The sequence below is a fragment of the Canis lupus genome, chromosome 13 (genome assembly GCF_048164855.1).
Source record: "Canis lupus baileyi chromosome 13, mCanLup2.hap1, whole genome shotgun sequence".
In the NCBI taxonomy this organism is placed as follows: domain Eukaryota; kingdom Metazoa; phylum Chordata; class Mammalia; order Carnivora; family Canidae; genus Canis; species Canis lupus.
Genome location: NC_132850.1, coordinates 42,034,825 through 42,050,661, shown reverse-complemented (window position 1 = coordinate 42,050,661; position 15,837 = coordinate 42,034,825). Strand labels below are relative to the sequence as shown.

At 45.5% G+C, this 15,837-nt stretch overlaps 1 protein-coding gene across 6 annotated transcripts in view; it reads right to left on the bottom strand.

The window, feature by feature from the left end:
- The window catches only part of DRAM1 (DNA damage regulated autophagy modulator 1), a 47,717-nt gene that overhangs the window by 18,632 nt on the left and 13,248 nt on the right, over nucleotides 1–15,837 (bottom strand). For 5 of the 6 annotated variants that reach the window (XM_072773349.1, XM_072773350.1, XM_072773351.1 and 2 more), the window contains exons 2-5: nucleotides 14,153–14,220; nucleotides 10,632–10,774; nucleotides 4,915–5,092; nucleotides 497–555 (exon numbers count right to left, since the gene is read on the bottom strand). In XM_072773349.1, the coding sequence (XP_072629450.1) occupies nucleotides 497–555; nucleotides 4,915–5,092; nucleotides 10,632–10,774; nucleotides 14,153–14,220 (448 nt within the window). Of the gene's footprint in view, nucleotides 1–496; nucleotides 556–2,715; nucleotides 3,404–4,914; nucleotides 5,093–10,631; nucleotides 10,775–14,152; nucleotides 14,221–15,837 lie in introns of those variants that run through there. The other variant, XM_072773353.1, reaches the window with a different exon arrangement.

The following is a 15,837-nucleotide window of genomic DNA, read 5'->3' as shown; positions in this document are numbered from 1 at the left end:
TGAGGAACACGCTGAACTCCCCGGGTGCATCCAGACTTGAGATCTAAACCTGAGAACTGCCTTCTCTGGCCACCCTAACCCCAGGCTCTGTCCTCAACCATTCATCCAGGGGTTACTTCTGACTAATATTCTTCCAATGTACTTGCTTTTGAAGGAAGGCTCTGTTCAAAGCTTATTCAGGCCCCCTGAATAGGAGGCTCTCTGCCTCCCCCCTCACAGCTCGCATGCACTCCTCGCCCACGCATGTTGCCCTGACTGCACTGATGCTCCAGTTCATCCTGAAACAAACTGCCCTCCATGCTGGAGCTCACCCCATCCTCTGATTCACAACCCCTGCTCTGACCTCCATACCCCTAACCCACATCGCCCCACCACCCATCAACCTGTCCTCTTGATTAGAAAATTCCATTAGGAATTTAAAATTTTGCAAATAATTTTGAGAATAATCCCCAGGAACCGGGTTCGACAATCATACTGAAGACAGGTTAAATGTTACCTTTTCTTTCGGATTCCACTCCAGCTTGGTTATAGAAATTAGTGAAGCACAGGCGATCACTAAGAAACGGAAATTGTTAAGGAAGCTCAAAAAAAAAAAAAAAAACCACCCTAGGTCTTTTAATGTTAAGACTATTCTAATAATCATCACACAGTGTTAAAATGTTAATACCAACATTTCTGCAATCAGATCTGCTATATTAGCTTCTTTAACCTCAAACCTTCAGCTCGATTGTGATAGCATTTCAGTTATAGCACAGACATATAGCCACTCCTCAGTAACATCTTTTCAGTCAGGTATAAAATGTTAATCTGTGGCTACATTTTGCTCCACTCTGCTTTTTAAATTTGGTCAAATGACTGACACAGCCATCTAGATGGCTTTTGAGTACTTTCCACCTAAAATATGATTTTCCCTAAATTAAGGTATTGAATAAAAATACTCTTCCCCTATAAACCCAGTTTCAAGGCAACAGCTTTAAGGAAAACATAACATTTCAAAGTACCAAAGCATCACAAATAACCAAGATTCATCTACAAAAACCAGCTACAGTTATCTTTAAAAAAGAGACTTATTCTATCAAGTCACGGGATAAGCAGAACGCTTCCTTCCAGGCTCAAGGGTTTACAAATCAGAGCCATACATAGTATTGTGTATAATACTATTGGGGGTGCCCAGACAGGCCAAACAGTGTCTGGGACTGAGGCTAGAGCCTCCACGACCATCTGCACAAAGGCCGTGGCAGCCATTCCAATGGAGCTTATAAAGGCACAGGAAAAGCTGGGGATGAGCTGCGATGCTCTTAAAATGCTTTTGCAAACAGTTATGAATTCAAAGCTTTGAGTCAGTGTCAAGTTTAGAACTTCCTCTGAAAGCTAAGTCAGCGTCCTCCTCTCCCTGCCCTCCCTAAGCTCCCATATTTTGCAATTCTTAACACTTCTCCATTTCTCAAAATGAAAGATTCTCTGATCCTGTCATTACCATATTTCTGTTTCTAAAGTTTAAAAGCCTCTGAATTCTTGAGCCTCATCCTCTGCGCATCAGGTACCACGCTGGCAGTGAGGAAGGGGGAGACAGAGAAAACTCTGGCAAAACAGACTTGGTGTCTGCTCTGAGAAACATCATGGCCTAGTGGGATGAAGCCCAGGGAAGGAGCTGCACTAAGACAGGAAAGAAGCTTAACTGGGCATGAGGAAGGGCACGAGGTGTGATGAGCACCGGGTGTTATGGGCAACTGAGGAGTCACTAGCCTCGGTCTCTAAAACCAGTGATGGACTCTGTGTTGGCTAACTGAATTTAAATTAAAAAAAAAGGGGGGGGGCACAATGATGACTTGGAGGGAAAATTATGAATTCAGAGTGGAATGGGGTTTGAAGGGTCAGCAAAGGCTTCCTGAGTTAAGCTAATGTAAGCTGAGGCTTGAGGAGCCATCTGGAGCAGCATCGCCCCAAAAGTAATGCCAGCCACATGCGTAATTTAAAATATTCTCCTATAGGCAGACAGCTTCTGCTCTGCCATCCTACCCAACTCTCCCTTGGGGTGTATTCAACAAACTTCTACCTCCTTACAAAAAAAACAAAACAAACAAAAAAATCACCCTAAAAAGAACCAAATGAGGGGCACCTGGCTGGCTCAGTCAGTAGAGCACGTGACTCCTGGTGTCCAGGTTGTGAGATGGGCCCCATGATGGGTGGAGAGATGACTTAAAAATAAAATCTTGGGGGATCCCTTGTTGGCTCAGCAGTTTGGCGCCTGACTGGCTGGGGGGCGTGATCCTGAAATTCTGGGATCAAGCTCCATATCAGGCTCCCTGCTTAGAGCCTGCTTCTACCTCTGCCTGTGTCTCTGCCTCTCTCTCTCTCTCTCTCTCTCTCTCTCTGTGTCTCTCATGAATAAATAAATAAATTAAATAAATAAAATTAAATCAAATCTCAAAGATAAATAAATCCAAATGAAATTAATTTTAATAATAATTTTAATAATTAAATTTAATTTAATTTAATAATTAAATTATTTTAATAATTTAATTTTAATTTTAATAATATTTTATCTAATCTTATCTAATCTAATATCTAATAATCTAATCTAATAATATATTATCTAATCTTATCTAATCTTATATCTAATCTTTATCTTATCTTATCTAATTTTAATAATATCTTATCTAACCCAGCATATCAAAAATATTATCATTTCAACATATACTAATATAAAGAATGAATAATTAGATATTTAACATTCGCTTTCTCTTTCTTCTTAAATCTTTGAGATCGGTGTGGTTTTTAGACTTAACTGCATATCTCCACGTGGACCAGCCATGTTTCGCATGCTCAGCAGCCTCGTGGGGGCTAGTGGCTACCAGAGGGGGCCGCTTGGCTTTGGGGAAGGCGGTGGAGGAGGATAATCCAGGCAAGGAGAGGACAGTGGATGGAGGCAGAGGGCAGGCAAGGGGAGTCCTGGGCAAACTGTGTAACGTGGGGTCAACCACAGGCAGTTTCATGGGGCACCTGGATGGTCAGTCGGATCAGGGTCCCACTCCTGGATTCAGCTCAGGTCATGACCTCAGGGTGGTAGGGTCAAGTCCCACATGGGGCTCCGTGCACAGCGTGGAGTCTGCTTGAGATTCTCTCTCTCTCAAATAAATAAATAATAATAATAAATATTTTTTAAAAACCTAAAAAGATAGGCAGTCTCAGACTATGTGTCTCAGGCACAAGGACCTGGGTTTTACGCTGTCAGTGATGTTGAAAGGTCAGAAGCCGGTTGTGGGACGGGTGGTCCTGCAGGGAGGCCTCAGGGATGCTAGCAACCGCCTCCCTCTGTGCTTCAGTTTCTTCCTTAGTGAAGTGAGGATGATGTTCCATGGACATGTTGCAGTTAGAAGAGACAAGCGCATTTTAAAGATGTCTCAAAATCTTTGTAAAGAAATATAAATACCATGCTAAGGTGTCAGCCAAAACACCTTTCCATTTGGATGATCTCGTTCTAGTCAATCTAGCACAGGGACGTGCCCGTTTCTGTTTGGGGTGCTGTCCCTCAGCATTGATCCCAAGAACTGTCAAAAAATGGGACCTGTTTGTATGTGAAACTCTAGGGCCTGAAATGCTTATCCTTGCTAAAATTTTCTCCGATTTTAACATATAGAGATGTTGTCTCTCAAGCTGGAAGCAAGGAAAGGTTTCCTACACCAAACTTTGGCTTTAACACCACAAATGCTCCTACTATGAATTTTACAACTAACACAAGCTAAAGGTTTCAAGTAGGTATATTTGAGAGAAACATGAGTGTCTTCAATACATGAATAGGACAAGGAAATTGTGAAGGAATTATCTCTATACTGAGAGTATGTATTTTGCTTAAATTTCTCAACACTAGTATTTGCTTCCTCTGAGCTTGGAAATTTTGTAACTAAAAATTTCCCTCCCTAAGATGAAAAAAAAACAAAACCCAAAGCCTTAGATTTCACATTTTGTGCAGCTTCTGTTTCAAAAGAGAAAGGTAAAACTTGGTATTTAGAAGCACATGGTGCATTTTCAGTCAAGCTCGCCCGCGTTATGCCCCAACTCCATCCAGACCACCAAAGTTTCTGCTAATAAAAGAATTGCTCTTTTCCTACCGTCTGACAGAAATCACCATCTTTTGATGGCTCTGCAGTTTTTCTCTGATAAAACTGCACATGGTATTTCAAAAGATGTGGAACCTTCCAGCTTTTAAAGACACAGCTTTTTTTTTTCCTGTTAAATACCTCTAGAAAGAAGAGAGAGAAAGGTCAAGCTCTCATTTCCTTTAACCCAGAATGCACAAGCCTAAAAATTCCTATTTTCTTTTCACGCTGTTGAATTAGAAAGTAGGGTGAGATTTCATCCTGAAACTAGAATCAGTGATAACGAGAGAAGGCTGTCTTTCAACTGACTTAGAAGCAAACGATAGAGAGGGCTTTTTCAAACCACTTAATTTGGATGAGTAAATGGCACCATCTACTACTGAACCACCGACTGCAGGGCGAGGGCAGGGGACGGGCCTGGGCCCTCACACAGCTGTTATCTTAAGTGCAGTATCAATATTTGGGGTTTTTGACCAAGCACTACAAAGAAAAATAAATATTTTCACATGGCTTATGAAATGTTCCCTGTCGGAAGGAAAGTAAACAGCCTAAAGTGTTCCGACAGGTTTCTATTCTTGCACACATTCCCAATTCTTTTTTTTTTTTCACATTCCCAATTCTTACCTAACCAGACAATGTTGGGATATGTTCTTTATGGTTTTCTTAACAATTTCTCCCAATTGTTCTCCCAAAACCTGTGAAAACCGGGCTGTTAAGCTTTGCTGTTTTTCCATGCTCTCGGGTGGTGGTTGGGGGGCAGCTGGGAGACAGAGGGTCGGGCCCACGGAGACACTGACAAGTGTGCAAAGGATACTGGGGACGACGGCCGCACAGGACACAGCGGAGATGGCCATCCGCACATGGCATGTGGACATGCTGTTCCACTGGGGACACGATTTGTAAGAGATGATGGACTGCAGGAGTGTGTAGCCCACACCGCAGACGAAGGCCAGGAGGGCGCCGCCGTCATGCACCACCGGGACAGCCAGCTCCTGGAGAGAGAGTCACAACAGCCATCACCCTGCAGCGCCCACGCCGGGCTCCCGGAGGCCACTGGCCCCACTGGCCCACCTGCTGAGGCCTGGAGGGCGTGGGCCCCCAATAGCGCGGGGGCACGGCCTCCCAGGCCCTCATGTCATGCCCTGGGTACACCCCCCGCCCCCGCCAATGTGGGCACCCTGACCCAGACCCGGTTGTGGGCACCCCCCCCGCAGGAGGGCAGGGTCACAGGTCCTGCAGTCGGGCAGAGCTGGGTAAAAGTCCCCACCCTGCATTTCCCCATCCCTGAAATGGGCACCCTAACCCCTGCCGTGCAGGGCTGCAGGGAGGTGTCCCAGGAATTCCTTTTAAAATTATATAACTGGTTGCATGAAGGTGCCAAGCGTGGCCGGGGCTTTTCAGGCTCCCCTCACCGGTGACCTCATGCTCCTTCCCCTGGCTCCCCACGCACAAGCCTCAGCAACTGTCGCCAGGCAAAGGCTGATTCCCATGGAGGCTCCTTCCCCCACCCTTCAACCAGCTGTTGCACCGGAGGGCACCCCCATGACCAGTCCACACAGAGACCTGGGCTTGGGCCACGGAAATGCTCACGATGGACCCTTCACAGAGCTTGCTTTTGGCTCCTTTCAAATATGCAAGGGGCACTGACCTTCAGACGTAACAGTGACATCGGACTGAACTGTGGGGTCTCTGCTTGAATTTGAAAATGTGAGCTTTGCAATGGCACAAGTAAAAGTATTGTCCACACAGGAAAGGAAGATTTTAAAAAATGACTTTCAAACTTATTTTCTAAGGAAATTTTACTTCCTGGCATCAAACCTAGTAATATAGGGGAAATTCCACTCTCTGATTTATGTCACAATAAAACATGGCTGCTTAACATTCTGACACATGGCCTATTAGGCACTCATGTATTAGGTATAGACCCTGTATTCCTAGGTTACCCAACACAGGAATATAGAGTTGGGAAAATCATACATGAAAAATAAAATACATTCTATGTCTTTAAAATATTTATAAACCTTTAAGTAAAGAATTTTTTAAAAAAACAACTGAACTGTACACTTAAAAATGGTGAAGATGGTCAATTTTCAAAACATTTTATTTATTTGAGAGAGAGAGCATGAACATGGGGAGGGGCAGACGAAGGGGGAGAAGCAGGCAACGAGCGCCCCACACAGGACCCTGAGATCACAACCCAAGAGGTAGGCAGACGCTTAACCTAATGAGCCACCCTGGGGCTTCTAAAGTGGCCAATTCTATGTTATTTGTATTTTGCTACAATGACAAATAGCAATAATTCAGAGGAAATGCAATCAGTCTCTCAAAAAATAACCACACCCCCACGTTCACTGCAGCATTATTTGCAACAGGCAAGACAAAGAAGCAACCTCAGCATCCATCAAAGGATGAACGGATAATGAAAACACCACACACATACACAATTATTCATCCATGGAAAAGAAAGGAATCTTGCCACTGTGACAACGTGGATGGACACAAGGGCATCATGCTAAGTGAAATGAGCCAGACAAACAAAGACAAATCCTGTGTGATTTCACTTATGTATGTAATCTTAAAAAAAAAATTAAATCTGAACTTATCGATACAGAAAACAGATCAATGGTTGCCAGAGGTGAGGGGTGGGGGTGGAGATGGAGGATGGGGGAGGGGGATCAGAAGATAGCAGCTTCCAGATATAAGGCCCAAGGATGTAATGCACAGCCTGGTGACCATAGTTATTAATGCTGTATTATTATATGTTCAAAAATTGGTAAGAGAGTCAATCTTTTTTTTTTTTTTTGAGAGTCAATCTTAAGAGAAAAAAAATTGTAACTATGTGAGGTGATGTCTGTTGATGAATTTATTATGATCCTTTTGCAATATGCACATGTATCAAATCACCATGCTACACACCTTACACTAATACCAGGCTATGTGTCAATGAAAACTCAGTAAAACTGAGGGGAAAAAACCAGTATTAAACCAAAAACAATATTCAACCAAATATAAAACCAATACTAAACTGATAAAATAAAAGAATGAAGAGAAACAGATATTTTTCCCCTTGGAATGTCAGACACATTCAGACAAAGGAAAGTAAGCAACAGGCTGGACTTGCACTGCTAATGAGTCATTTTCAGGAATAACAATCTGAGAGCCCCGAGTCCTTCCATGCTCAATTTTTTTTTTTTTTTTTTTTTTTTTTACGTGAAGTAAATCAACATCCTGGATTTACAGACTATTTCCTCCAATGGCTATCAGGGAATTTGCCTCCTCACCCCTGCCCCGCTCCTAATTCAACCCATCCTTTGGGACCCACCTCTGCACACTGGGTGCCCCCCCCACCCCACATTGACCCGGACCTGACCAGACCAAAGGGCCAGGAGTCAGCAGGAGCGGGACTGGGGTGTGCTTTCCCCTGTGACGTATATACTCTCCCATCAATGACGACTTTTAGAAGGGACAGGATTCTTAGTTCGGAGGTGAACTAGGGATAGATGCTAAAATGAAAACCCAGCACCCTTCGGGATCTCTTTTTCGAAACTCTGTTGCTACTTTAAAAGGTGGTGAAGAAGAAAGAAGAAAAAGAAAGAAAGAAAGAAAAAGAAAGAAAGAAAGAAAGAGAGAGAGAGAGAGAGAGAAAGAAAGAAAGAAAGAAAGAAGAAAGAAAGAAAGAAAGAAAGAAAGAAAAGAAGAAAGAAAGAAAGAAAGAAAGAAAGAAAGAAAGAAAGAAAGAAAGAAAAAGAGAAAGAAAGAAAGAAAGAAAGAAAGAAAGAAAGAAAGAAAGAAAGAAAGAAAGAAAGAAAGTAAGTTAGTTGAAAGGGTTCAAAACCTTGGCAACTTGACTCTCCCAAGAAGGAAATTTCTGGAAGGGAAGTCAAGCATGGAGAGAGGCTGGTGAGGACACGGAGCAGCAGCCACGGCCCCCAACCAGCTCAGGACGCAGCCCCTGGAACTCCTGCCCAGGCCACACGGGAGGAGAAGCGCCGACAGGCCCAGGGCTCTGTGGCTCACGCCCCCAGGTCCCCCGGGAGGGAAAGCTCAACTTGGTCTGTTCATAGCTTGTGGAGAAGGAAGTAGAGGCTATGGAACAAGGAAGTCATAAGGGTTATTTACGGGAACAAGGACAAAGCAAATACTTTGCTTCCGGGGAAGTTTGATATTCTATTCCCGGTTTCTGTGAAGATGTCATGGCCTCGCGAAACCTTAGAGAACCACCAGTTTGGTTGTCGGCCGGGAGTTCTCTTTGTGGAACCGGCCCTTCTGCTTTGAAAGGCGACAGCTGTCGTGCTCACCCCGCAAGTTATTTGGAGAAGAAAGTGACAGGCCGTGGGACACGCCACCTGCGCCCGGAACAACTCAGGTCCGCCGTCCCCAGGCTCCCCCTTGCCCCACATCTCAACCCTTCTCCCCAGCACACGCTGCCGGGGCTGGACTGTGAACTGTGGCCAGACTTTCTCCCCACAGGGATCTCCCCATTTCTGGCTGGAAGGTAACCGGTTCCTACCATTGCTGGCCGGTGGCTTCCATCCCCACCGCGGCTGCCCTGCCATGCTCGACCGGGACACAGAATGACCCGTCAGGCCCACGTGTCCCCTGGCAACCAGGACCAGGACACCACCTGTCTCCTGAGGCTGTTATGGGGATGACAGAAGTTAAAGCACGGAAGGTTTTCATAAATTCTGTCACATAGGAAATTTTCAATAAATCAGTTGTCATGAAAAACCAAGTGCACACGATCATGAAAAAGAGTCTCCCCATGTGACCAAAGTCACCTGAAACCATGTGCTATAGCCTTTGTCTTATTTCACCATAAAAGCACAACGAGGGTAGGAAAGTCAAATGGAGCAAGAGGCAAATCTACTTGCACAGTGCGCTCCACGGAGCCCTGTGCACTTGCCTGTGGAGGTACAACCTGTCTCTCCCCTTTGCACCTTTCAGTGTCAACGAGGAAACAATGATTGGGGCTTTAGAACATTCAAGAATGAAACCTCGTGGGACGCCTGGGTGGCTCCATTGGTAAAGTGTCCGACTCTTCATTTCAGCTCGGGTCCTGACCTCAGGGTCACGGGAGGGAGCCCTGCCTGGAGCTCTGGGCTGAGCGTGGAGCCTGCTTGGGATTCCCTCTCTCGCTCTGCACACACACACCCCTCCCTAGAAAGCAAAGCAAAGCAAAGCAAACTCGTGAGCCCTGAGACCCAAGAGATTATCTGCCCTGCAGAGCGCCCAGGAGCAGCCGCGCAGTCAGGAAGGTGTCTGCCCCCCTCACCCCTCACCCCTCACAGCGCGGTGCTAAGTTTCCCACAGCACTGTGCTGTCCCCAGCCCCCGCAGCCAGCAACCCCCCTGCAGCCGGTGGACCCCCACAGGCGGCACCCCCGCGGGCAGTGAGAGCATGCGTGAAGGTGGAACAGACTGCCCGACAGTGACGCTCCTGACATTGTGCAGCAGGGGCACCGGCAGGTGCACGGAGAGCGGACAGTGGATGGAACAGGTGCAGCGCCCGGCCTGGCTCTGGCGAGGGACAGCGGTGGCCAGGGGCCAAGGCCAACACCTCTTTAGAAAATAAGCCTCATGCAAGACGGGAAAATTCTGTAAGGCGGTGTCCATGGGCAGGAGCATGAGCCCTCCGGAGTTTCGGCCTCTGTGCTGCCGCAAAGACACCGCAGTGGGGAGCGGAGCCCGCCAAGCAGTGCTAGCCTGTGCCGGCGACCGCCGCGGTGGCCCCCGCTCAGCCTGCTGGGCCCGGAGCGTGGCGCGGAGCCCTCCCCATCCCCTTTGCAAACCCGATATACAATGAGTATTTTTAAAACATGAAATGTTGTCTCCATGGACAAACAGCTCCCATGCTTCCAGAACGAGGCCGGGAGGAGCCAGTGGCCACAGGCTGGACAGACCCGGGACTGCCCCCCACCTGCTGTGGGAGGAGCGGACTGCAGAGCACATACAGGCCGCCCCGAGGCCTGGGCTCCCAGGTGAGGGCGCTGAGTAACCCGGGCAGGCGAGGCTGCCGGGCGGAGGCCGCTCTGCGAACCTGCGCACACATGCTCGTGCACACAAATATCTTCATACTCTTTTTTAAAAAGATTTAATTTATTGACTTGAGAGAGAGAGAGTGAGTGAGCCCAGGCGGGGGGAGGTGCAGAGGGACAGGGACAAGCTCCATCCCGGGCCCCCCGGGCCCCTGGGATCACCATCTGAGTGGAAATCAGGACTCGGAGGCTCAAGCAACAGAGCTCCCCGGGCACCCCCAATATTTCCACACTTAACGGAGCTGTCCCAGTGACCCAAGGCCTCTCCCACCATCAACCTGGCTGATCACTGCTGAGCGCAACGGGTTCCCCATGCCCCCCACGCCGCCCGCCCAGTCTCCCCTGCAGGGACCTTCAGATGATAAAGACCTGTTTCTAGGAAGCAACCTACCCCACTTAAATGCTTGCCCCCCCCCACCACACAGGCAGCCTCTACCCTTGCTGTTGCCCTCCACGTGCCCCCTCAGCCGCTAGGGTGCCAACAACCGAGGACGTACCTGGAAATTGGCCACGATGCCCATTCCGATACAGCCCACCAAGCCGAGCACTAGCGACACCAAGTTAAAAACAGGAGTGCTGAAATAGCTGGTTTGATTTTGCTTCTCCACTATTTTATATCTCGTGTACATCGTGGCTGCACCTGGAAGGATAAAAGGCACTTTGCTGAATTGTGACTATTTGACCTTTCAGAACGAAAACCACAGGGACAGTTTGCATTGCTTTTTTTGAGTCTCTACTTCAGTCTCCTAATTGCCGTCATTTCCCATTCACCCCCTATTCCGCCTCCGTGTGACAGACAGACACACACACCAGCTTGCCTTTTGCCCTTTTCATGTAAAGCTACTGTGCACATATCCTGTGACTTTCTCTCTCTCTCACATAAAGTACACCACCGTGGAGCTCGCCCTGCATCACTGTCTCACTGCGTTTACAGGTCTCATCGCCCTATTGATTTAGTCTGTTGCCCCCTCATGTCGGGCTCCTACATCGCCAGTGTTTTCCCTGTTACCAGCAATGCTCAGTGAGAAGCCTTGTACACAAGGCTTCAGCACACTTTCAGTGCTTCTGAAAGACGAGTTCCTAGGAGTAGTATTACTGGAGCTAAAAGTGTGCACTAGTAAAATACCAAGAAGTATCCACAAATCGCCCCAACACGGTTTTGTGGCACTTATACTCTCACAGTAAAGCTCGAAAGCAGGTCTGCATGTTCTTGCCTTTTTAATTATCGCCAATCTAATGAAGGAGAAATCGCAACCTGTTGATTTAATCTGCATTTCTCTGGTGATTAGTGAGATGGAAAACTTTCAGTATGTCTACTGGTCACCTGCATTTCTTCTTCTGAAAATCACATTCAATTTTTTTTCCTGATTTTTCTCTTGACTTTGTCTGTTTGTTTTTAATTTGCTGTTGCTTTTCACACATTATGTACTTTAGTGGATTATCTGCCGTAAATATTACAAATTTTCTTCTAGTCCATCTTTAACTTTGTTTTCTGTATCTTTCTCACTTTGAAGTTTTAATTTCTTTATCTTCTATATCCGTCAGTCCTTTCCTGTTTAGCTTCTGGGTTTTGTGTAAGCTCAGATAAGAGTTTCCACCCTCAGGTTTTAAGAGCACTTTCCTATTCTTTATTATCTCACAGTTTTGCTTTGCATGGTTAATCCTTTCATTGCTGTTGATTTTTGTGAATGGTGTCAGGAGAGTACTTAAAGGTGTTTTTTTTTTTTGAAGAGCTCATCAATTAACCAAATACCACTTACTGGTTTGGAGAGTAAAGTCACAAACTAATCTCCGCAACCGCAGGGTCCTTGTCTTTCTGCAGCTGGGTCCCTAGCACTAAGAATAAACACAGAGCCTACCACACCCTAGGCACCTACAAACTGAATGTTGACTACATGGATGGCTATCACAGTTTTAGATATGTATGAACTCTTACTCAGCAAATGTACCTTATAGGGGAACTTACATCAATATGCAAAGATGTATTTAAAAGAATATTCACCAAAAAATAAAGAATATTCACTTGAGCATGGAAAATTGCAAAAATCAGAAATAGCCTCCAGGCTTCACATAGGGGACTGATTAAATAAATTATAATGAGATGGGTACCATGCATATGTTAAAAGAGCAGAGTAGATTTTTTGTCCTGACAGTGTGTGATGGTCATGTTTTGCTGAATTTTAAAAAGCAAGCTAAGACCTAATCATTTCTCAGAGACTATTTGAAGTGAAGATGCTGGTGACAGTCTGCCTTGCCTGGAAGCAAAAAGCCGTATTTATCGCTTCCCAGTGAGGAAGTAATCTCTGCGTTCTAAATCTGGATTCTGGACAAGGATGGCACGCAAGGACACCCTGGGATTGAACACCTATGTCTACTTCCCCTTGCCCACCTCCAAAGCCTTGGGATGAGAAGACCACAGGGTGCGGCAGCATGAAACTTTCTCTTTACCCAGTAAGATGGACAAATTCCAAAAATGCCAAGTCTCCACTTAAGGCTTCCTGCCCCTCTGCCCCGCCCCCTCCCCTTCTGTCCTTCCCTCTGTGCCTCTGCCCTGCCCCCTCTCCTTCTGCCCCTCCCCTTGCACCAGTAGAGAGGCCAGAATGTGCTGATTACAGGATAGGCCCTGGCAAACAGCTGATTGTCCCAGGGGCTCAGGGCCTCTGAAGGACCAGGAGAGAGGGCCCACATCTTCTGTCCCTACATCTGGGTCACCCCACAGTAGACTGTGTTGTTTTTCAGTCATTATATTAGCTGGCTAATGAGAGGGCTGTGACCATCTATCCACTGCACTGTATCCTATCTCAGGGTGTATTGAGGAGTTGAAAAGAAAAATCATCCCTGAGGTGGAGACAAATTGCTGCCTGCTTCACCTTTCCCGGTCAGCATGGGCCAGGCAGCCCCCCTGTCAGGGACGCCCAGAGACAGCGAGGACCCGAGGCCCCTAGAGCACGTGGCCATCAGCTGATTGCTGGGCCCACTGCCCAGGTTCCAACTGAGCAGACCTGTGGTGCGCCCTGGGGACATGCATGTGACCTGACACCCCGGACAACGTTCACATGCATGGCTTTCGGTACACACGCCGAGAAACATTAGCTTGTACATTAGGTGCTTTGACTTTCACCAACGCACTGGATACAAATCACAAACTTAAAAGTCAAATTACATTTAAAATTCATTTCCAAATCCTGTGACGTGTTACCAGATGAAGTGAAGAACAGTTCTACGACAAGGCCATAAATTACTGGATTTCCAGTAATCTTAAGTTTCTCAAAGTGGAGCAAAATTATAGTTGCAAAGGTTGTATTTAAAAAAAAAAAAATTAGGGCAGCCCCTGTGGCTCAGCAGTTTAGTGTTGTCTTCAGTCCAGGGCGCGATCCTGGAGACCCTGGATTGAGTCCCACATCGAGCTCCCTGCATGGAGCTTGCTCCTCCCTCTGGCTGTGTCTCTGCCTCTCTCTCTCTCTCTCTCTCTGTGTCTCTCATGAATAAATAAATAAAATCTTTAAAAATAAAAAATAAATTATATGCATGAGAGGCCTGGATGGCTCAGTTGGTTGAGCATCCAACTCAATTTTGGTTCAGGTCATGATGTCCTGGGTAGTGAGTGGGAGCCCAGAGCCCTAGTCTTAAAGGTTCTCTCCCTCTGCCCCTCCTCTCACTAGTGCTCTCTCTCTCTCTCCCAAATAAATAAATCTTAAAAAAATTATACACACCAAGAGTGAACCCTAAAGCACACTATGGACATTGAGTGATAATGATAAGTCAGTGTAACCTTGTCAACTATAACAAATGCACGACTCTGCTGGGGGATGGTGATAGTGGGGGAGACATTGGCTGGGGGGCAGGCATGTCTGAGAAATCTCTACCTTTTGCTCAATTTTGCCGTGAACCTAGAAGTGTCCTGAAAAATAAAGTCTGCTAAAAACCAGCAAAAAATTATATACAAACTGTCAACAACACATTTTGCTTCACTTGAGACTATGAATTTTTCATTTATTTATAATTATTGTGTACTTACCAAGAAATGCAGAGAAGTTTATCATAAATCCAAAAATCCCACTCTCTGGAGGTGTTGTTCCCGTATCACTAATAAAAAGAAATTTCAAATTATTAAAAAGGACTTCTGTTCAGCCCTCTGTGGGAGGGATGTGACTGGCAGGTTTCATAGAATGTTTCTTCCAGGGGGTCAGCCACTTTGAATTCCAAAGACTTAGTCTGATTTTGCTAAGGTATTTCTATTTTGGCTCTGAAAAATCTAAAACTTATTATTCTACCACAAGAGATTACATTTAATTTTCTCCCATTGTAAAAGGCTAGGAAATATTTAAAGTAAATGGTAGTGGTGTTTCTAAAATGACCAAGCCTAATAAACTTGATATATGTTCATTCTCAGCAAGAAGTGAATGTGACTATCTTGGGGGGGAAACGTCTAAAATCAATTTTGAAAAATCTACCATTTGGATTTTAAATACACATAAGCACATCATTTAAATTTTTTGAATAATTTGATTTATACATAAGAGTTTATGCTGCTGAAAATAGAATGGTGGGAAGCTGAGCAATATTTTTGAGGCCTATTAGAACTTTATGGAAGCAACAGGGTATCAAGGATATATTAATTGTGATAAAGTATTTTAACAAAAAGTAGTTTCTATAAGACATCTTTCTGGTGTAGTCAATTAAATGAGCTGGAAAGTAGTATTTAAAGTGTTGTTTTCTATTCATTCACGTGGAGGTTTACATTTTTACATCATCTCTCTGCTCCCAAAAGGCAACAGTTTAAAACTGATGGCCAAAGAGTTCCCTATATGAAACAATTCTTCAAGCCCATCTTGAGTATTTCTCCATTTTAAAACAGCTCCGAATTCAAGTATTGAAAAACTGATCACGTTGAAAAGGCGCACTTCAAATTATCTAAGGAATTCCACAAGAAGCCCATGTGTGTAGAAGGCAGCAGGAGTCTAAGTTTTGTGCACACTTAATATTTGAAGAGTATAAAGAAGTTAATACGCCCCCTTACAATACACACTTCTATTACTATTTCAGTATCAGTGGCACCTACTCCTGCAGGAATCTGGAGGGTTGAGAATACATTGCCATGTTTCCTACAAATAACCATTGTGCTCCCACAAAGGAAATGCTGAAGGGAGAAAGGCTGCATTACATGCAGGATGTCCCTCTGGGCATGACGTAGAAAGGGTACAGGCTGGAACCAGCATCAGAAAAAGGCAGAGACAGTTTATACCCTTGGGTGGCACTTTTGCCCGAAGATTAAATCTCACATAGAAATTAAACCTTCTGTTCTTGGCCTCAGGATATAAAAAGGCAGCTTTCAATGGAGTCACGGAAGAGTATGCATGATCACAGGCCTGACGGTAACCAGCCACATGCCAGGGAGATTGTTTGCTTATTTCCATAAAAAGGAAGGAAATGGAAGCAAGAGGATATTTATGGAGATAGGAAGGTAGTTACGGGGAAGAAGGTGCCCTGGCAGGAGATCAGTCGAGCAGACCCTGGAACTATCTGCCCATGGATAGCAAACCAAGGCACAGGTCAAGGGCCCACATGTATGGCCCCCATGACATCAGATCTGTGATCTGAAAGCTCTGAATTTCAGGGTGGTACTTTATTCTTGTTTATCTGTACATTTAAAACCATACGGGGCACCTGGGTAGCTCAGCTGGAAAAGTGTCTGCCTTTGGC